A 23,476-nucleotide genomic window follows, 5' to 3' on the forward strand; every position below is an offset into this window, starting at 1 on the left:
ATCCAGAATTTCTAGAATTTTTGAACTAGAGTTTTAGGTTGGTGTAGGGCCGGGCCGATAAACTATTATATGGAATCACGAACAAATTCATGTCAATAACAATGTAAGCGCTGGACTTTTTTACTCTATATTGATCGTGATTGTACGTTCACAGCGAAGGTGGTGAGAAAGTCAAAGGTCGCTCTAGCAGCCCAAGCGACAACGCTGTCTGCCTTCAGCTTCGTGGCGAGAGCGTCAAAATTCACTATATTGATCTCATATATAAAGGGGCTGTTGCAGCATATCATATCAGTCACATTCCCGCATTAAACATGCTTTCTAGCAAGGAAATGTTGCACACTTTTAGTCAAATTCGTTTAACAATTGAAGTTCTAGTTGCATGTGGTGTGGCTATGGTCCACCTTATTATCCAATGTGTCCATATGTCTGAAATATTCTGAAGCAGCAATACTGTTTTGTATTGTCGCATGAGATTCCCGCTTTTTTTAAAAAAAAAAATATATAAATAACATTAATGCACATCAGTAACTTTTTTTAATGTATGTTCCTGTAAGAAAACATTGTAAACAATTGGAAATCCGGTAACCGCAATAAATCAAACCGTTGGGAACAACTGTGGTAGGAACCAAAGCTCACAGGACTGCAAGCAGTGGACATCTACATTCTGATTGGTAGTCACCAAACCGCGCCATAGCTCATTACCATAAAGACGCGCCGTGGTGCTCCTCTCCGCTTATCATCACCAGCTCCCATTGAAAATGAATGACTTCCGGCTACTTTGATTTAATATTAATATTATGGTTCTTCTGAGTGTGCCAGTTTAGGTTCAGTTTAAAACACAATTCAGATTTTTTTATTATAATGTGTTAAAAAGTGTCATGTTGGGGGCGTGCCCACAGTTCGCTGATTTAGGGGTGTGTTGCTTAACATGTAGATTAGTTTCGGCTTCCCGCCCAACGTAACAAGGGGGCGGGGCCATGAGCTCACCCGCTCTGTGTTTGCAACACAGACAGGCAGACTCAGAGGAGCAGGAGAGGATCAGCATTCAGTCGTACATGTACAACTCGGACACAGACCAAGCAGAGAGTACAAAATCATTTGTGTCTTTGTATAGTTTTACAGCCAACTGTGTGCTAGTTTTAAGTGCCGAGCTTGTCCACAGAAACTAATAACCACGCACACTGAATTAAGTTTGACTGAGGCACCGGATGCGCCGCTCGAAGCCGCGACACGGCACACCAGACACTCTCTGTGGCGCGGCAGAAACATGAAGTTTCCCGAATCGTCGCACCACGCATTTTTGAATTCTAAACATAGGTTTCTGCAGCGGTCCGCGGCGCCCAGCCGTCGACTTGAGTGTACCCTGATAGAAACCTATGTTTAGAATTCTAAAACGCATGCTAGTTAAGATCACAGGGAGCTTCTGGGATCGCGAGAAATGCAAACGGCTGAAGTATAAGGTAGACTCAATGAGAAGTACACATGTTTGCAAACCTACCTAAAGATACAACCAATAATTCCGATTAGAGTGATAATGTGGAGAATATTGATCTTGTGTTGAGCCCAATGAGCCTTGCATCTAAAAATAGAGCTAGGGTGTTCCTTTAGTGATATCGCTTCGACTCACGCTGAAAATGGCGGACGTGAATCAACAAACTGAGGATATGATGACGCGCCTGTCAATCAATATTGGTGGGCGGGGGGACCGCTCTCTTACGTAAAGTTGCGGTCGATCTGAAAACCGTTCCAATTGGTCCACCGTTTTTATGTTGTTAAATTGAAAAAAAAAAAAAAAGCACTGGGTGTTTATATCACCCCAATATGACGGTCTATACACCATACATGCACATATGTCTGTCCAAACAGCTTGAAAAGTAGATTTTTTACCATAGGTGCCCTTTAATACACTCTTTTTTTGTGGCTTCAGTCATTGTTGGGGTACTTTTTAAATCTGGAAGCATTAATAACTTATATTGAAATATATCGTTATCGTTCAATATGGAAAATAATTATTGAGATTGTATTTTGCCATATTGCCCAACCCTAGATTGGTGCATGCCAAATTTTATATACAACAAAATCTTCAAACGAAATTTAATAGAAAATTACGCAACTATCGTAGACCGTTAAAAATCTTAGAAGTATGAAAACATTTTCAGTAATAATGGTAAACATTTAAATAAAAGTGAATTTAAGTGAGAAAATATAAACAAGTTTTGGTTGATCTCAATCTGGTGCTTTTGTAACTCTTAGTTGCTTTGCTTTCATCACTGTTTGCTATCTAGGTGGTACAGTAGTCAAGCGGGATGATTAATCTAATCTCATATTTACTCTTTGTAAGTTGTGTGTTTGTTTTACAGCAGTGGTAATATGCACTTACCTCTGCAGAAATCCATGAGGATGAACACCTCCCAGACATCTCCACCTCCCACTGCTGTGATGCTGGAGTCCAGGAAACCCACAATGTTCTTATGACCGTTCAGATCCCGCTGGACACAAATCACACACAACAGAATATGAGTGAATCCGACTGAATGCATTATTTTAGTATTCCTTTTTTTTCTTCCAACATGCCATGTCAATACAATATAACTTTCCAGAAATATCAATGCTTTTCTCATTGCTGAAGCACAGAAAACATTTCATCATGCTCACCATGATCTGGATCTCGCGTTTGCAGACCTGCAGGTCGTGTTCGTTGTTGACATACATCCTCTTTAGGGCACAGCGAACACCCTGATTAGTCCGCACCAGAAATACGATTGCAAAACCACCTGCAAAGACAAACACACAAAGTATAAACACCCTATAGATGGAAACTAGTTTGAAGAAAAAAAGATGATATTTACATCACAACACTGCCTCCATGTGGAAATCAGTAGAAGAGTTCACTCAGTTTACTTTAGTTTGAAGGTTTTTATATATACACAGTTGAAGTCAAAATTATTAGCCCCCCTGAATTATTAGACCCTGTTTATTTTTTTTTTTTTTCGCCATTTTCTGTTTAATGGAGAGATTTTTCTTCAACACATTTCTAAACATAATAGTTTTAATAACTCATCTCTAATAACTGGTTTATTTTATCTTTGTCATGATGACAGTAAATAATATTTGACAAGATATTTTTCAAGACACTTCTATACAGCTTAAAGTGACATTAAAAGGCTTAACAAGGTTAATTAGGTTAAGGTTAGGGTAATTAGGCAAGTTATTGTATAACGATGGTTTGTTCTGTAGACTATCGAAAAAAAATTGTTTAAAGGGGCTTATAATATTGTCCTTAAAATGGGTTTGAAAATTTAAAACTGCTTTTATTCTAGCGAAATAAAACAAATCAGACTTTCTCCATAAGAAAAAATATTATCAGTGTGTGTGTGTATTTATATATATTTATATATTATATATTTGTAGATAATGGCTCTCAATGTGGTTCACTGCAGTCCCAAAGCTTCAGAAAAGCCTTTATAAATGTTTTCAGACTGGTAGATTTCTACTCTCATTAGTTTTTCTGGATTTCAGAACAAATATAGATTTTGAGGATCTTTTGGTCTATTTCACTTTGTCAGGAGGACCTATTTAAGTGATTTCTTGAGTTTGAACACGTGTGGCAGTATTCAGGCCTGGGTGTGGCTAGAAAAATGTAAGAAAATTCATATTAAAATATGATATTTGTAAATAATGGCTCTCACTGTTGTTTGCTGCAGTTTCAAAGTAGGCATGGGACAATAACCATTTTCAAGGTATACTGCGGTTTGGAAAAGTCAAGGTTTTGAAACCGCCAAAATTTTCTGCTATACCGTTCCTAAGGTATGTGTAAGATTTTTTATTTACGTTTTTTTTGTTGTTTGTTTGTTTGTTTTTTAGGACAACAGTATCTCCAGCAGAAAAAATATCCAAAGATGCTGTTTTTGCAACAAATGAAGGTAGCAGAAGTCAATGACTCATTTGAATTACTTAGCCTGACATGTTTACTGTTACAAAATATCATAAACCTTTAAAAAATAGAATATATTGTTTTCAGAGGGGAAAAAAGTTTTTAAAAAGACATTAAAAAAGAAAATATTTTAGAGCAGTGAGCACAATACCATGATATCATAAAACCGTGGTTATTTTTATCCAAGGTTTTTATACATATTTCATCCATTTTTATCCAAGGTTACCATAACATTAGATTTCTCTGGATCTCAGAACAATATATAGATTTTGAGGATCTTTTGGTCTACTTTACTTCGCCAGGCAGGTCCCATTTAAGTAATTTCTTGATTGTGAACAGGTGTTGCAGTAATCAGGCCTGTGTGTGACTAAAAAAAATTGATTAAAACTATATGTTAAAATATTATATATTTGTAGATAATGGCTCTCAGTGTGGTTTGCGTCAATCCCAAAGCTTCAGAAAAGCCTTTATAAATTTTTCCAGACTGGTAGATCTCTCTTTTCTCTCATTTGTTTTTGAATTTCTCAGGATCTTTTGGTCTACTTCACTTTGTCAGGGAGGACCTTTTTAAGTGATTTCTTGATTTTGAACAGGTGTGGCAGTAGCCAGGCCTGGGTGTGGCTAGAGAAATTGAACTCCGGTGTAAAAAAACAGAGTTAAAGTTATGTTTTAAGAGACGGGTGTTAACACTTTTTCACACAGGGTTAAGTAATGTGAGTTTTTGCTTTCCCTTAATAATAATAACTTTAATTTAAAAACGACATGTGTTTACTTGCATTACTTTTGACTAGTATTTCAATTTGTTTGATGATCTCAAACATTGAAGTGAGACAAACATGCAAAAAAAAAAAAAAAAAAAAAAATAGAAATCAGTGAAGGCCAAACACTTTTTCACACTACTGTATCTATATATGTATATAGGTTTACAAGCTTAAATATCTATATAAGTTTAGGTGAAAGCAATAAACAAAAACTATTATTGTTTTATATTTGTATGTATCCCACTAATTCTATCCCTTTTTGTAGACTGGTCATCCTCTCCATTGAAGCACTATTAAGATGTGATATTGCAAAATGTCCGTTTGCGCTCAGTTCTGCTGTGTTGGCATAATGTGGAGCTGAGCAGGGTATTATTCCTCAAAGCAGACGCAGGGGAAGCCGCTCAGGGAAAGCAGAACTCAAGACATTTCATTAAAGATCTTTACAGTCAAACAATCAGCAAGATTTTCACTTTGCAAAGCTCATGTTATTTATTATTGCAGAGCTGAGAAAAGATGTTGAGAGGTGTAGGCTGAAAGACTATTAGCTTCACTTGCAGTAAGAAATGCAAATCATTGTGATGTAATAATCACACATGTCATTTCAATGTAAAATTAGACTTCCTTTGTACACAACAGGGGTCTTTTTTATGTTTTGAGTCAATAGACTAGGGCTGCAACTAACGATTATTTTAATAATCGATTAATCTGTCGATTATTTTTTTTAATTAATCGATGAATCAGATAAATAAAAAAAAACAAAAACATTTTCCAAACGTTTAATCAAAAAAGCTCATCCATGGGCTGTTAAAATAATGATAATAATAAACTAAGGAGTTTTGTCCTGTTTTCAGTCCAAATAGCTAAATATTTTTAAATCAAGATACATACTAGACACATGAAATAGCATTAGAAATTATCTTGTTTTCTGAAAAAAAAAACTCAAAATTAAGTGACTGCTTAAAGTTAAATTATTTGCTAATTGGGTAAGAAAAATAATCTTAATGACATATAATCTCAAACAGAAGTTTTACCAGTTCCCATAAACGTGTATGTGATCATGATCTATAACATGAGATGGACGTCGCCATGTTTACTTGCGTTTGGGTTGTTGCTAGATCGGATACATTTGCGGTCAAAGGTTAACGAGACCAATTTGTATTTTTTATTAAATTTCCGATTAATTATATTTTATTAACGTCTACCCCCAACCCAACCGTCACAGTAAGGTAAAAACATTAGTTGTACCGAGTATTATTAATGGTGTCTATTAAATTACCCAATAAATTGTATATTTTAAAGCCTTCCCCCACCCCAACCCCAACTGTCACAGTACTGTAAAAATATAAATTTTTGTTTTACAGTGTCATAAAAAAAATGCTGCTATATTAACATACATATCGCACTTCCGGCCAGCCGCGTATCCGATCTAGACTTTGCCACGCGTTTGCCTCATTTATAAAAAGCAGAACATGCAGGATTCAGCAGGTAAATTCTCCAGTTACTCCAAACACATGCAAGTAAGTGGCTGGTGAACTTAGAGAAGAATAGATTCAACTTTCTAGTTACTTTCACGATGTGTATCTGATATGATTAAAACACATTGGCAAATTGTATTTGAATGGATTGTTAGACTCTCTTGTGCGTTTTACAAACTCTTAGAAATTTTTCGTTTTACTAGTACTTGTCTGTATTTACCTGTCTAAAACATAAATTAAGCATTAGGCGGTTAAAACACTGCATAATTGTGATAATATGACACATCTTTCTCAGTGGGGTTAAGTTGGTTTTGTTTTCGAAAAAAAGAAGCACTTTTACAAGGTCCCTTACTGAGAGCTCTGCTCAGCGCGAGCTCACTCTGGTTTAGTGCTAGACATCGCGCCAAAGCTCAGTTTGATTTTCTCGGTTGCCGCTCTAAAGGTAAACGAGCTAACACTAATTTGTCATGCTTGTCAAGCTGGATAACGAGTAAAACATCAGCACCAGGGACTTTACGGTCTTTACTTCAAACAGAACAAAAGTAGGATTCTGTAGTATTTTACCCAGCTGTTGAACTCCGTTCCTCCTCATCCCTATCTATGAGGCGCCGAACTCTGCATCAGTGCACGAGAGAGACTGTGTTCACTCCGCTCCGCGCTGAACTAAAGTATTTTTTTAATAATTAAATGCGCCGTTTCACGCTACACAATGAATCGATTATGAAATTCGTTTCCAACACTTTTAGTAATCGAATTTATTGATTCGTTGTTGGTTTGGCGCAGCTTTCGCGTGGTCACATAAACAATAACCGTTTTCAAGGTATACTGCACTTTAGAAAAATCAAGCCAAACCGCCAAAATTTTCTGCTATACCGTTCCCATAGTATGTGTATGATTTTTTTTTATTTAAGCATGTCCAGCAGAAAAGATATCCAAAGATGCCGTTTTAAATTGTAAATAAATCTGTGTTTTTATAACTAATGAATTGAATTTTATTTGACAGATTTTAGACAAGCTGTAGAAAAATACAAGTATCCCATATATTTTGAAATAAAAACTGTCGAGGATAAAAACACAATAAAGCCCTTGGCTTGTTTCCATTGCAGTCCTCGCTGTTAAATTAAAAAGTATGGCTTCAAAATACAGATGACGCATAAAACAAACAGTATGTCCACATTTTAAAAACAAGAACAAAATAATTCACAAATACATTCCTTCATTTTTCTTTTCGGCTTAGTCCCTCTGTTAATCAGGGGTCGCCACAGTAGAACAAAACGTCAACTTATCCAGCATATGTTTCACGCAGCGGATGGCCCTCAAGCTGCAAGCCTGTTCACAATAACATATACAATAAAACATCCTCATCCACCATGCAAACTAATTATCCTCATCAAACAACTATCTTGGCAAGACAGCAATGATTCATTTGAATCCTTTAGCCTGACATGTTTACTGCTCTAAAATATTTTAAATATTTCTCAAAATAAAATATATTGCATTCAAAAGGGGAAAAAGTTTTAGTTTTTACCCAGACATTTACAAAGAATATATTTTAGAGCAGTTATCACAATACCGTGAAAGGTTATCATACCGTCAGAATCTCATACCGGCCCATGCCTAATGCTGACACAAACCTCTCAAAAAATGTTTTGAAAACTGCACGTCGCAACAATGGAGCGAGTGTTTACAAGTGTAAAGTCCCCTAAAGAAGCTCCAGATGGAAACTGTTGTTTTGTGTTTACCTTGTGATTAAAGTTGTTGCACGTCCGCCGCTACTTGTACATTAAGGTAGTGTTCAGAAAAAACAAAACACCAGCGAAGAAACTCAACACAGACGAACATGAATACCTACTGCCAGCTAGTGTTTCAAAAGTGTTATTGCAGAACAACACAAACAGCATGCAGAAGTATAAATGCATGGCTACGTGCAAGGCATGCACCGTGGGTCATGCTGATCACTCGATGCAGTATAAGCATAATACCAAGTATAAGCCATAATAATAATAATAATAATAATAATAATAATAATAATAATAATAATAATAATAATAATAATAATAATAAGTATAATGCAGCCTTAAGAAAGAAACTCAAAGGTTTAAAAAAAAAAAGTGAAAAATGAGTAAATGACGATTTTTATTTTTGGGTGAACTATCCCTTTAATGCAGGGATCACCAAACTTGTTCCTGGAGGGCCGGTGTCCTGCAGATTTTAGCTCCAACCCTAATCAAACACACCTGAACAAGCTAATCAAGGTCTTACTAGGTATACTTGAAACATTCAGGCAGGTGTGTTGAGGTAAGTTGGAGCTAAATCCTGCAGGGACACCGGCCCTTCAGGACCGAGATTGGTGACTCCTGCTTTAATGCATCCTTGCTCAAATTAATTAGTGATTAATCTTTCTATTATCTACATATTTAGTACAATAGTATATTAAGTTAACATAACAGTAAAATGTACCATGTTAATATTTAACATTAAAAATAATAGTACTGTCTCTCAGTTCATAGATAAAAGGAATCAATGAAATGCTGCACAAAATAGTTTTAGATGGGGAAAAACCTGTCACACCACAGTATACGTCAACACCTAAGTGCAGAGGAGCAGGGATGTCCAGACAGAGGATTTAGGACACTAAATAAAGCTGCCAGAGGGCCGAGGAGAACACCGAGAGCTGAGCACAGTTCACCATCAGGCCATGATGATACACGTTTGCTGGATTACATTATCTGTAACTACAACCATGAGCATTCGAAAGGGCTCGAAAGAAAACATTCAGTAGCGGCAGAGCAGTCAAATTAATCATCAAACATCTGTCAATTTATAAAATGATCAGTAATGGATCAATACTATCTGTTCACATTGTGATTCTTAAATCTACCATTCTACTTTTTTTGCATGTGAATTTTGAGAAAATATAGATTTACTTTTAGTCATTTAGCAGACACTTTTGTCCGAAGCCACTTGAAATTGAGGAGGCATTCAGCAATTCAACAAGACGACGCAATGCACACAACAACTGCTAATTATATGAAGCAACTGTTAGTGCTCAAAGAATTAAGTGCTAGAGTAAAGAGCTGACAGTGTTTTTTTATAGAGAGAAGAGTGTTTCTACAGGTGGTCTGTCAAGCCCGCTCAATTGTGTGAAGCACACTTCATAAATGCACATGAGATATGAAGTGATTGTGTGAAAGTGTCTGGTGCAAAAGCTGGTGCAAGTGTCAGTTAAAGTGTCAGAGAGACGAAATAGTGTTTTCTACAGGTGGTTTGTCAAGCCCACTCACCTATGTGAGGCACAACTCGTTTAACAGCGCTCAAATGCAAGCAGGAAATGTCAGTAAAAAGTCAGTACAGTTGGTACAGAATTCCAGTGTCGTGACAGCACTAGTTAAGTGCCATTCTAATTTTTCATATTCATCCACTAGTATTCTTCATAACACTTCGGTCAACAAGAAGTTTTTAATTATTTGTAAGGAGCTTTAAGAATGACACCTGTCGGCAGCAGTGGTGAAGTGGTTACGCACTCCAATGCTCACGGCGACCCGAGTTCGATTCCCGCCTCACGGTTCTATGCCGATCCTTCCCCTTAATCTGCTCCCCATGCTTTCCGGTCAATACTCTATACTAGGCATGTGCAAACTTGATTCTGGAGGGCCGGTGTCCTGCAGAGTTTTGCTCCAAACACTAATAAAACACACCTGAACACCCTAATTAGTGTCTTTAAGATCACTAGAAAGCTACAAGCAGGTGTGTTTGATTAGGGTTGGAGCAAAACTATGCAGGGACACCGGCCCTCCAGGATCGAGTTTGCCCATCCCTGCTCTATACTGTCCTACACAAAAAAGGTGCAAACCCCTAAAAAATAATTATAAAAAAAAAAAAAAAAAGTGTGACACCTAAATTTCAATTGTAGCAAATAGAATAATAATGATGCAGCATTTAACTCAAAGTTTTGACTGTTGTTATTTATTATTAAAGTTGGGGGACCTGTATTTAAAGGATAGTTTGCACAAAAATATATTCTGTCATTATTTACTCACCCTCCACTTGTTTCAAACCTGTTTGAGTTTCTTTCTTCTGTTAAACACCAAAGACGATATACTGAACAATAGGGATGCTCCGTTCAGCATTTTTGCAGCTGTACTGATTCCTTGTCATGGTGATCAGCCGATACCAAGTACCAACTCTGATGCTTCAAGCTTTATAATGAATTTTTTCAGTCATTTTCAGTCCAAGTATGATACTTAAGCTTGAGACAGCATTTTTTTAGTGTGGACATGTCATGGTCAAAAGCAGCTTTACAGAACAAAATAGATAAAACAGATTTTTTTTTTTTTTTTAAATGGCAAGAAAAATCATGAATAAAGAAATTTTGAAGCATTGCAAATCATGGAAGAATTCAACATGTCTCAATGAAGTTGGAAGCACATATTTGATACATATGGAGTTAAAACACACACCTATAATCCATTACTTCTTTACTAAAAGGAAACAGGTCCATAAACTACTACTTACAACAATGTGTATATTACAATAAGTTATATTATTAAATATTCAAGTAAACGAAAATGTTTTTTTTTTATTTCCCTCATATCTTCCAGCCAGGATTTAATGAATTTGCAATACTGTTGAAAACATAGAAGTTCTTTTACTTCTGATATGTAAAAAGATGTCCGTTCATATGTGTCCTCTGCTCGTAAACTGGTAGACAAACAATTGTGATCGGTTCATGAGATCGGCCAGATTAGCGAATACCAATCGAGTCATGAAATGTGATTCTCAGCCAATACCGATCTCCAGCTGATCGATCAGAGCATCCCTACTGAACAATGCTGAAAACGGTAGTTTCTTTTTCTACAATGGAGGTTAATGGCTAGAGGTTTCCAACAAATATCTTTTTTTTTTTTTTTTTTTTTCAAACTGAAATAACTTAATTCTGACACGTTTGAAAGAAGTGAACCTTTGGTAAATGGTAAGAAAAAGTATTCTGAACTTGATCTTCATAACAGGGATAATGAAAAACAAAGACATTATACAATTTGGCATAATGTAAATACAAAATAACAGCTTGAAGACAGAACCTTGGGGAGCACCCTGTTTTACTGAGACAGTGGAAGATAAGCAAGTGTGCATTGAGATACAGAACTGTGTGTAACAGATATGAAGATAACAGAGGGTCTTAAATAGAAATCTCTGAAAGATGAAAAAGTAACAGATTGTGGCAGACAGTGTCAAAAGGGCACAGTCAAGTAATGAGAACACTGTAAAGCTGACCATAAAGAACACTTTTAAGTCAACAATGCACATACTGCACAAAATTATTGCACATACAGTTGAAGTCAGAATTTTTAGTCAATAGAATTATTTCCCAATTGATGTTTAACAGAGCAAAGAAATTTTCACAGTATGTCTGTTAAAATTTTTTCTTCTGGAGAAAGTCTTATTTGTTTTATTTCGGCTAGAATAAAAGCAGCTTTTTTATTTTTTAAACATTTTAAGGTCAAAATTATTAGCTCCTTTAAGCTAATATTTTTTTTACAACAGCATCTCCAGCAGAAGAAAATATCCAAAGATGCCGTTTTAAATTGTAAACAAATCACTGTTTTTGAAACAAATGAAGACAGCAGAAGTCAATGATTCATTTGAATTATTTAGCCGGACATGTTTACTGCTCCAAAATATCATAAATCTTTCAAAAAAATTGAATATATTGTTTAAATGAGAAAAACATTTTAGTTTTTTACTCAGACATTTAAAAAGAACATATTTTAGAGCAGTGATGATCACAATATCGTTATACCATAAAACTGTGATATTTTTATACAAGGTTATCATACCGTCAGAATCTTATACCGGACCATACCTAACTGCACCAAAGCTCAAGTGAAGCGCGCTCTAATACACCACATCCAACCACGGCAGGGCCGGCCAACTGAACTGCGCCTGAGCCCGATTCAGAGCACTCACACTTCTCGAACGATCCGGGAAACTGGTCTGGGCACGGTTCGGATAACATAGTGTGTGCACACTTAGTGTATTTACTGTAGCATTAAATTCCATTGTGCTAAGATTGTTTGTTTTTACTGAAATAAGTTCATCATAGAAAAATGTAAACATACTGCATTAGATAATATAATTGATAGCAATGCTTCGTAGCTATTTTTAAATATTAGGAAATGAATTATAAAATTACTCATGGAAACTTTAATGTAATACAGTTTGGTACCTTCGGCCCACAGTTCTCAATCAAGTTTGTGTTTTGGCCCATCATAAAAAAAGTTTGGGCACCCCTGGTTTATTTATTTATTTTATTTATAAATAATAAATTTATAAATTTATCAATTTATATAAATATAAATTTATAAATTTACAGGGAAAATGTACAACATGACATGTTGTGCCAGAATTAACTATAAAGCTAATTTACATCTGCAGGCCCTGGGCAGGAAGTTGTAGCAAATTTAACAGTAAAAATAATACAACAACACTTACATTACAATACATAATTATCAATAAAATGAAATCAATCAGTGGCTGCCTATTTAATTTTAAGCCAAATTTTAAAAACAGTTTTAAAATTTTTAAAAGTAGTACTCTCTCTGATATGCACTGGGATTTCATTCCATCTTTCTGCTGCTCTAACTGAAAAAACTGATTGTCCAAAAGCAGTTCTCTTAAGTTTAACTGAACAATCACCCCTAAACCGATGACCTAGTCCAGGCATGTCCAAGCTCGGTCCTGGAGGGCCGGTGTCCTGCAAAGTTTAGTTCCAACCCCAATCAGACACACCTGGGCTAGCTAATCAAGCACTTACTAGGCTTTCTAGAAACATCCGTGCAGGTGTGTTGAGGCCAGTTGGAGCTAAAATCTGCAGGACACCGGCCCTCCAGGACCGAGTTTGGACACCCCTGACCTAGTCTGTCTTGTATTGTCCTTGCAGACAATCACACGTTGTTTGAGGGGTGGTGGTGCAAGATCATTAAATATTTTGTACATTATTAAACAAACATCAGCATAAAATAAGAAACTGTCGAATGTTAGTCATTTATATTGTGCAATACAGTTATAATAATTATAGCTCCTTGGTTTTTTAGCATTTTTTAACAGTTTATAGATAATACAATGGTTTTAATGTTGTAATGTTCGTGTGGGACCAGCTTGTGGCACAATAAGATAAGGTACTTACTAAAATGAACCAAACTTGTACAGCATTTAATAATCAGAGTTCATTGATTCATTCATTCATTTGAACTGTACATACCCACTGCACATGGACATTTGTAATTATATTATCTGCACACTTCTGATTATTAATAGCATCCTGTACATATAATCATTTATTGTAAATCTGTTCATAGCTAATACAACCTGTATATAATGTTGATAGCACATCCATCTGTAAATATTACCATAGTTTTTCTATAACTGCACTTTATAACTTATACCTGTATCCATATTGCACTGCTGGTTAGACCGAAACTGCATTTCGTTGCCTTGTACTTGTACATGTGTAATGACAATAAAGTTGAATCTAATCTAATCATCATTTCCTAATGCGTTAAATAACATCTAAATTAATGCTTGTTAAGATTAGCTAATGCACTGTGGGTTAACAAACTAACAATGAACAACTGTATTTCCATTAACATGAACGAATACTGTAATAAATGTGTTGCTCATTGTTTGCTCATGTTAGTAAATACAATAACTAACACAACCTTACTGTAGAGTGTTACCGAAATAATTAACTGAAAGGTTGCAAGTTCAAGTCTTGCAAGGTAAATATTAACCAAGGTAAATATACACACACATACCTTCAGCCAGAGTTTCCTCCACAGTGACCTGGTGTCTTCCTACAGTAAAATTCCTTCCGATGAAATTCCCACCAGCACCACTGCCAGACCCAGAACCTCCAGCTCCCCCTCCAGAACCGGGCCCGGAGCCCACCAGCTCTCTCCGGGAGTCAAAGAACTTCTTCATGATGTCTACAAGATCCCAAAGCTGCTTAATGAGAATCTATAAGAAACTGAAGCAGGCTGGTAGTTCTGGTGCAGGAGGTCTAGATCAGCTTTGAATGTCAAACATAGACTCTTGGTCCAGTTCTAGAGCTGATCACAGCTTAAATGAACCGTACAAGTAAACGAAAACAAGTAATATATGTGCAAAACTAAAGCATCACAGTCGACTATAAGCAAATATACAGCATCTATGAGAGATGGCCTGATATGATTGATGTGTTTAGTGTCTATATCGCGATATAAATACTTGAATCCCGGTGAAATCGATGTAAACATTCAACCTTAGTTGAAAAACGGACCTTCAAACGAGAAGTGCACTGAAATCATTGTTTTGATGGATGAAAGTCAAACTCTCCATCATCAGCCAGCTGTGCAGCTTAATAAAACCAGCCACTTTTCACAGAAAACACAGATGACATGCGAATGTTAATCAGAATAACGGATAATTTGGCTAATTAAACACCTATACGCGTGTTAATTAGTCTCTTATCTGATGAAAAAACAGCTATTTAGATTGAACACACAGTGGGCTAGGCGCTAACGCTAGCATTCCTGCAAAACACAACCGGACGCGTGACAGCTCTCATCTGCGCGCCGCCGTCGGTGTCCTGCCGGTAAACGGTGAACGGATGCGGTTTGATTTTAATCGGACAGAATCAAATTCAGACTGAAATGAACGTGTTGTTCATGGCGATTCTCGTCTGCGGCTTTGGATGCTGCAGATGCGCCAGCTAACCGGAAACTACACCGGACGCGTGAAGCCAGCGCTTCAAAATCTATAATAAAAGTCCAACACTCTTAATAACTATTGAGCGGATTCATTATTGAATGAGACATTTAAAATGTTGACCTCTAAATCTTACAATCAAAAATGTACATTTATCTATATTTAAAAAAAAATAATAATTTTAGGGTATTGGAGACTGAAATATTCTTACGTTATATTACCAGTAACGTTATCAGAGAAAGCCCTTCGCACGTTAAAAATTTGTGAACTCGATAATGTATTTAATTATTACATATGTACATTGTGTATATTTGTATTGTTTATACTTACCCCGTGGCATGTATTTGTAGTGTAAAATGTTATGCTCTTCTTCAAATAATAATAATAAAAATAAAAAAACGAAAAGAAGTTGACCTCAAAAGGTCAAACGCTGAATATATAAATATATATTATACACAATATAGTACACAGCCCAAGAATAAATTAAGATTTAGCATAAATAGCTACGCTAATATGTTGATTTGTTTTGTATCGATTAAAAACTTCCGAAATTTGCCCACTTATCATTGCAAAAATGGTGTGATTTAGCTTTCTGTTAAAAAGAAAATAAACACTGAATTGTCGAATCATTTTAAAAATTCTTAAAATATTTTATATTATCTATCCACGAATTGTTTGTATCTACCAATCTAAATGGACATCATAAAAAATACCTTTACTCATTTTAAAACTAAATATCACACACTACTCTCAAGAAATAACCTATATACCTTAAATTCGTGAGTGCCAATTGCTTATCAAGATACTAATACGCAGAAATGTTTTATTATTTTTATATTTAGGATTTTTGTGGCGTTTACGGAGTAGGAGTTAACACTTGTCAGCATTTTTGTAGAAAAACAAGTCTTTCTTTTTGTAACCAAAGTTCCTTTAAAGTCCCTTTAGCCTCCAGCTTTCTACTCATGTTTCAAGGCATAATTTACATCCAATTCAATGCGATATATCTCACTTTTACTTAAAACTGCAACATGTATAGCAAAAACATCTCTAAAACAATTAAAATCCGCTCTACTTTATAGCTGACACAGTCTTCGAAATGATTCACAAGAGGATGAACATCACTCCGAATGAGAGTCAACGCAAAATAAAAGAGGAGGGGCCGCAAAGGAGGAACTGTAACACGATTCTGCCTACAAAAAGCCAACACCCATTAAAGTTGCCAACAAAACTGAGAAACATCCCTTCAAAATCTACTTCCATTCTGACTAACTGGTGTCGCTTCTCAGTCATTCCGGCGCTTCTGCAGGTAAGACGCAAAAACTACAAATCTTCCGTCGCTTTTTACGTTATCCGCGTACTTTAGGACCTACTGAAGTTTATAGACATGTACTTGCTCGTTTAACACGTTAATAAGAATAACTTTAGGCTAATATAACATAATAACCGACTGAAGCTTGTTGTTGTGGTTAAATGAATGTTCTCCTAATGTTTTGCGACTCTTCTGAACACCAATATTCCATCACGTGACCCTGCAGCTCAACATGATCCTCTGATATATGTGGCTTTCATTAAAAATACAATGAGTCATTTTGCTTTGCATGCCAAAAGAATCAGACCACATGCTTTACAAATACATGACCGTGACCTAGATGTGGTATACAGTCCGTGAGGGTACACTGAAACAAAATGATTTCTGCAAAACGGGCTGCATTTAAACAGACACATTACATTTAGTATCGTTCAATTTAATTTGTTTGCTTAAATTAAGCCCAAATAAATAGTTTGCAACCACTTACTTACCTTAAAAAAAGCATCAATGAATCATCTTTGAATCATTTCTTATCGTCTATACCTACATGAAAGAAGATAAATATGAATAATATCTTTAATATAAGTTAAAAATGCGCTCAGATTAGCCAAACCTTAATATATGTTAAAGGATAGTTCACACAAAAATGTACATACTATTTACCTCAAGTGGTTATATATCTTTGAGTTTCTTTCTACTGTTGAACACAAACGAAGATATTTTGAAGAATGTTGTACTTCTATAGGAAAAACAATTACTATAGAAGTCAATGGTTACCCTTTTCCAGCATTCTTCAAAATATCTTCTTTTGTGGTCAACAGAGGAAAGAAACTCAGACTTGTTTGGATCAAGTGAAGGGTGAGTAAATTGGACAGAATTAAAATATTTGGGTGAACTATATAATTTATCCCCTTATACCGTATGCCAAAGCTTCTGATAAATAAATATATCATAAACTGAAGCTGAGCTGTTGTTTGAGCAGTGTGTGTTCCCTTTGTGTGCTATTTCATATTCTGGCATGTTTTAAATGTGATATTTAATATTAAACAATAAAATATATTATCACAGCAAGAAGGTCGCTGGTTCGAGCCTCGGCTGGGTCAGTTGACGTTTCTGTGTGGAGTTTGCATGTTCTCCCTGCGTTCGCGTGGGTTTCCACAGTCCAATGACATGTGGTACAGGTGAATTGAGTAGGCTAAATTGTCCGTAGAGTATGTGTGTGAGTGAGTGTGTATGGATGTTTCCCAGAGATGGGTTGCAGCTGGAAGGGCATCCGCTGTGTAAAATATGTGCTGGCGGTTTATTCTGCTGTGGCGACCCCAGATTAATAAAGGGACTAAGCCGAAAAGAAAATGAATGAATGAATGAAAATATGTTGTTAGTGTTGAATTCATCTCTGATATTGTAGCTGAATAATAAACATATTTAATATGTATAACATTCAATATTATGTCCTTACAGGCCCGTAGTCGGGGGGGATGGGTGGTTCGAAAGACCCACCCCCTCTACTGACAAAGGTCCAGTATTTGTCCCATACATTGTCATTTTTCCTATTTTGACTGTTATGCCACCATAAATTATCAAAATAACCCATCAGAAAAGGCTTTAAGACCTAAAGGAAGACCTCCAAGTAAAGTCAACTTTCACTGTAAAGTTGTTAAATAGAGAAAACATTTTAGAAGAAACTTTTATTCCAAATCTTGGACTTTATTCTTGAAAGAAAAAATGACCAATAAAATAATGTAAAGCACCAAAGACGGCCCATATTAAAATTACTTATAATATGTATTAGGCTATTGTTGTTATCCATGAATTATCAAATGGACTTTTTACACAAGAGAGGCTAGAAAAATCATGAAGCTCTACGTTATTATCATTATTATAATTTTTTTATTATTCAAAAGCCCAAGTTCTGACTGGATAAGTAGCCTATTTTTCATATTTCTTTATTTTAACTCTTACGTTTTTCATTCAGTCATTCATTCATTTTCTTTTCGGCTTAGTCCCTTTATTAATCTGGTGTCGCCACAGCAGAATGAACCGCCAACTTATACAGCAAGTTTTTATGCAGTGGATGCCCTTCCAGCCATAACCCATCTCTGGGAAACATCCATTCACACACATACACTACGGACAATTTAGCCTACCCAATTCACCTGTACCGCATGCCTTTGGACTTGTGGGGTAAACCCACGCTAACACAGGGAGAACATGCAAACTCCACGCAGAAATGCCAACTTAACCAGCCGAGGCTCGAACCAGCAACCTCCTTGCTGTGAGGCGACAGCACTACCAACTGCACCACTGCGTCGCCTCTCTTATGTTTTTTATTTTTTAATACTTTATTTCTAAGGATTTTTTATACATTTGCACAAAACAAAAAAAACAAACAGTCAACAACAACAAAACTAAATATACAAACAAATATCCCCAACATTACTTTCCCTTTTGTGGCTTTAACAGAAGATGTACATAGCTAACAGTCTGCAAATATAAAGTCCTCAAACGTCACACAAATGCACAGCAAGTGTACGTATAGGTTGCATACACAACTTCAATACAGTTATGGCAAACAGAAGAATAAATGTAAAAAAAGATGCAAAAAGATAAACGATACACATAAAAAGTGAACAATTCAGTGTGTAATGAAAGGAAGGTTCTGTATACCTTTATTACAAGCACTGCCATTGTGAAAGGCATTACAAAGTTACAGCGACATGAAAGAGGAATAATAAAAAATAAAATAATAATAATAAATAAATAAAATAATAATAAATAAAATAATAATAAATAAATAAATAAATTTAAAAAGGGGGGGGGGGGTCTTTTGGGATTATATGAGATTTTATATATCCTCCTGCTCTAAAAATTGTAAATTGTCAACGTATGTAATAAAGGGAGACCATGTTTTAAAAAGTGAGAGTAAATTAGATTTTTTTTTTCAAGCTGAATAAAATACATCACGTCTTTCTCTCTTATGTTTTTAATACATCAAAAAGTGTGACCGTCTGCCAAACTAATCTAGCAAAAAAAAAAAAAAAGTGCAGTACACAGTATTTAAACCTCATCGTTAAATAGAAAATGAGTCGAATAACCTCACAATCACTGCACTATTTACATTTGCACATTTAAAGTTTGCACATATTCATTGCACTGATTCATTTATCTGAACTGTACATACCCACTGAACAATGACATTTGTAATTATGTTTATCTATCTGCACACTTCTGCTATTAATAGCATCATGTACATATATTCATTTATTGTAAATCTGTTCATAGCTAACACAACCTGTATATAATGTTCATAGTACATCCATCTGTAAATATCACCATAGTTTTTCTATAACTGCACTTTATAACTTATACCTGTATCCTGCACTTGCTGCTATTGCACTGCTGGTTAGACCGAAACTGCATTTCGTTGCCTTGTACTTGTACATGTGTAATGACAATAAAGTTGAATCTAATCTAATCTAAAAAGTCCACTTATTAGTTCCACAAAAAGAACCACCCCATTTACCAGGCGGGCTACGGGCTTGCTTAAATATAAGGTTAAAATGCGCTCAGATTAGCCAAACCTAAAGAGATGTCATTGTTAAAGGGATATAGTCCACCAAGAAATGGACATTTACATACTATTTACCCAACCTCAAGTGGATAACCTAGTAAAGCCTTTAAATGTCACTTTAAGCTGTAGAGAAGTGTCTTAAAAAATATCTAGTCTAATATTATTTACTGTCATCATGGCAAAGATAAAATAAAACAGTTATTAGAGATGAGTTATTAAAACTATTACAGTATGTTTATAAATGTGTTGAAGAAATCTTCTCTCCATTATACAGAAATTGGAGAAAATAAACAGGGGGGGCTAATAATTCTGACTTCAACTGTATGTGCATAATTATTAAAAAAAAAAAAAGTCCTCTAAACCAGTGTTTCCCAACCCTGTTCCTGAAGGCACACCAACAGTCCACATTTTCAACCTCTCCCTAATCAAACACACCTGAATCATCTTATAACATCAGAAGAGACTCCAACACCTGAAATGAATGGGTCAGATAATGGAGACATCCAAAATATGTACTGTTGGTGTGCCTCCAGGAACAGGGTTGGGAAACACTGCTCTAAACTGTTCCAAGTTACATCGGATTTACTCACATTTTTTTTAAGTAAATTTATTTTTACAGTTAATAAATATAAATTAATACATTAACATCAAGAATAAAAAAGGTTATATTTTCTTAAATAGGTTATATGTCGTCAATGTTAGTTTAAAGCAATACAACAGTAGTTATTCGCTCCATTAAACTTAAAGGGACTTTGCTATAGGTGCTATGGGCGGTTGCTTGTTGTTAGTATGTTTCTAGCATGGATTAGCATGTTGTTACTAATAACTAATATTTGAACAGGCTCTTTGCATGTGGAGTCTGTTGTATGCAAATAATCAATTATTGACCATATTTAAATGAGGTATTGTATAGTCATGTGACCGCGGTGAGTGTGAGAGCACAATGAAGTGAAAACTGAGAGACTGTCAGGTGTTTGGGTCTGAAACGGCTGTAGGGGGATTTGTTTAAAGCGGGAAACTGATCCTGAGCAGAGGCTTGTTAATTACCGCTTCAGCTCTTCTGCTTAATGAGCTGAATGCTAAAGCGGAGAGCGTTTTGCTAGTGGCATCCCAAGGCGTTATTTATTTAACAGTGTCATTAACCCTGTTATTAGGAGATCAATCCTGCTTATTAAATTTCACTTGACTAAAACCCCAAACAAACGGGGATGCGTTTCACAAAGGACATGCATGTTGAAGGAGATTGTAGAAGGCATTCAACCCAAAAGAACTGATGAAAGATAATTATGATGCTTTAGAAAATTCTGCCCTGTTCATTCATTTATTCATTTTCTTTTCGGCTTAGTCCCTTTATTAATCTGGGTTCGCCACAGTGAAATGAACCGCCAACTAATCCAGCATGTGTTTTACGCAGCGGATGCCTTTCCAGCTGCAACCCATCACTGGGGAAACACCCGTACACTCATTCACACACATACACTATGGCCAATTTAGTTTATTCAATTCACCTATAGCGCATGTGTTTGAACTGTGGGGGAATTATGACTTAATAATATGTATGACTTAATAATACATTAATCTATTGTTTTTAATTCTTTACCTTTAGTATTTTCATCTCTTCATCTCCAGACTGAAACCTTTCCTCCATCTCTACAATGGCAGCGGTAAGAAAACCTAAAAGAGAAGATTTTTACAATTAATATCAATTACTTTATCAATATATGTAAAGGCATTATTACTTTCATCTTGCATTTCACATGCAAAATATATATACTCACCGGTCACTTTATTAGGTACACCTTACTAGTACAGACCCACTTTTTTGGTTGGACCTACTTTTGCCTTCAGAACTGCCTTAATCCTTCATAGCAAAGATTCAACAAGGTACTGTAAATATTCCTCAGAGATTTTGCTCAATATTGACATGATAGCATCACGCAGTTGCTGCAGATTTGTCAGCTGCACATCTATGATGTGATTGGATTGGGATCTGGTGACTGTGGAGGCCATTTGAGTGCAGTAAACTCATCTTGCTGGAAGTAGCCATCAGACGATGGGTACACTGTGGTCATAAAGTGATGGACATGGTCAGCAACAATACTCAGGTAGGCTGTGGCGTTGACACAATGCTCAATTGGTACTAATGGACCCAAAGTGTGCCAAGAAAATATCCCCAACACTATTACACCACCAGCCTAAACAGTTGATACAAGGCAGCATGGATCCATGCTTTCATGTTGCTGATGCCAAATTCTGACTCTACCATCCAATAGCGCATCTGATGACAAATGACTCATCAGACCAGGCAATGTTTCTCCAATCTTCTACTGTCCAATTTTGGTGAGCCTGTGTGAATTGTAGCCTCAGTTTCCTGTTCTTAGCTGACAGGAGTGGCACCCGGTGTGGTCTTTTGCTGCTGTAGCCCATCCGCCTCAAGGTTGGACATGTTGTGTGTTCAGAGATGCTCTTCTGCAGACCTCGGTTGTAACGAGTGCTTATTTGAGTTATTGTTGCCTTTCTATCAGCTGAAACCAGTCTGGCCATTCTCCTCTGACCTCTGGCATCACCAAGGCATTTGCACCCACAAAACTGCAGCTCGCTGGATATTTTCTCATTTTCGGACCATTCTCTGTAAACAATAGAGATGGTCGTGCGTGAAAATCCCAGTAGAGCAGCAATTTCTGAAATACTCAGTCCAGCCCGTCTGACACCAACAACCATGCCACGTTCAAAGTCACTTAAATCACATTTCTTCCCCATTCTGATGCTAGCTTTGAACTGCAGCAGATCGTCTTGACCATGTCTACATGACTAAATGCATTGAGGTACTGCCATGTGATTGGCTGATTAGAAATTTGGTTTAACGAGCGGTTTAACAGGTGTACCTAATAAAGTGGCCGGTAAGTGTGTACACAGGATTCATTAAATTGATTAGAAGTAACAGTAAAGACAGTTATAAGGTTGCAACATTTTTACTTAATGTTCTTTGGAACTTTCTATTCATCAACTAATCCTGAAAAACTGGTTTGCAAAACGTTTCTAAGACTGGAGTAATGATACTGAGAATTCAGCTTTACGTCACAGGAATAAACAACATTTATTTTAAACTATAATAGTGTGTTTGTAGTCAAATAAATGGAGCTTTGGTGAGAATAAGAAATATATTTCAGAAATATACCAAACTTTCAAGCTGTAGTATTTGTTTTTCTGTGATAAACTAAATTCTCTAGTGCCGTTTAGCGATTAATCCCAACTAACCATGCTCAAAATAAAAGTCTGTATTTACATAACATATTTACATATAAGTATATTTAGACATACTGTAGTATATTTAGTATATTTATGTATAGTATATTTATGTATACAACAAACATTAACTAATATATATATATATATATATATATATATATATATATATATATATATATATATATATATATATATATATATATATATATATATATATATATACACACATACACATACACACACACACGTGTATGAATCTCTTGATTTTTATTATTATTATTTGATTTTAATATTCCTCCCCAACATATTCATTTGGGTGTACTAATGTTTGGACTGTGATTAGTTTATTTTGTTTGATTAGTTCCAGGTTTTGGCTTTGATACGGACTCAACTATAGACCATTTTGTAGGATGTAAACAAAAACAATAGTCC

At 35.7% G+C, this 23,476-nt stretch overlaps 2 protein-coding genes across 2 annotated transcripts in view; one reads left to right on the forward strand and one right to left on the reverse strand.

The window, feature by feature from the left end:
* aak1b (AP2 associated kinase 1b) overlaps positions 1 to 14,919 on the reverse strand; it is a 76,011-nt gene extending 61,092 nt beyond the window's left edge. The window contains exons 1-3 of the mRNA XM_056466488.1: positions 13,985 to 14,919; positions 2,656 to 2,774; positions 2,381 to 2,489 (exon numbers count right to left, since the gene is read on the reverse strand). Of these exons, the coding sequence (XP_056322463.1) occupies positions 2,381 to 2,489; positions 2,656 to 2,774; positions 13,985 to 14,150 (394 nt within the window). The 5' untranslated portion in view covers positions 14,151 to 14,919. The remainder of the gene's footprint in view (positions 1 to 2,380; positions 2,490 to 2,655; positions 2,775 to 13,984) is intronic.
* Positions 14,920 to 16,098: 1,179 nt separating this feature from the next.
* The window catches only part of anxa4 (annexin A4), a 27,910-nt gene continuing 20,532 nt past the window's right edge, over positions 16,099 to 23,476 (forward strand). Inside the window, exons 1-2 of the mRNA XM_056466932.1 lie at positions 16,099 to 16,221; positions 21,402 to 21,459. Coding sequence (XP_056322907.1) covers positions 21,451 to 21,459 — 9 coding nt within the window. The 5' untranslated portion in view covers positions 16,099 to 16,221; positions 21,402 to 21,450. The remainder of the gene's footprint in view (positions 16,222 to 21,401; positions 21,460 to 23,476) is intronic.

The sequence above is a fragment of the Danio aesculapii genome, chromosome 10 (genome assembly GCF_903798145.1).
Source record: "Danio aesculapii chromosome 10, fDanAes4.1, whole genome shotgun sequence".
NCBI classification, from domain to species: domain Eukaryota; kingdom Metazoa; phylum Chordata; class Actinopteri; order Cypriniformes; family Danionidae; genus Danio; species Danio aesculapii.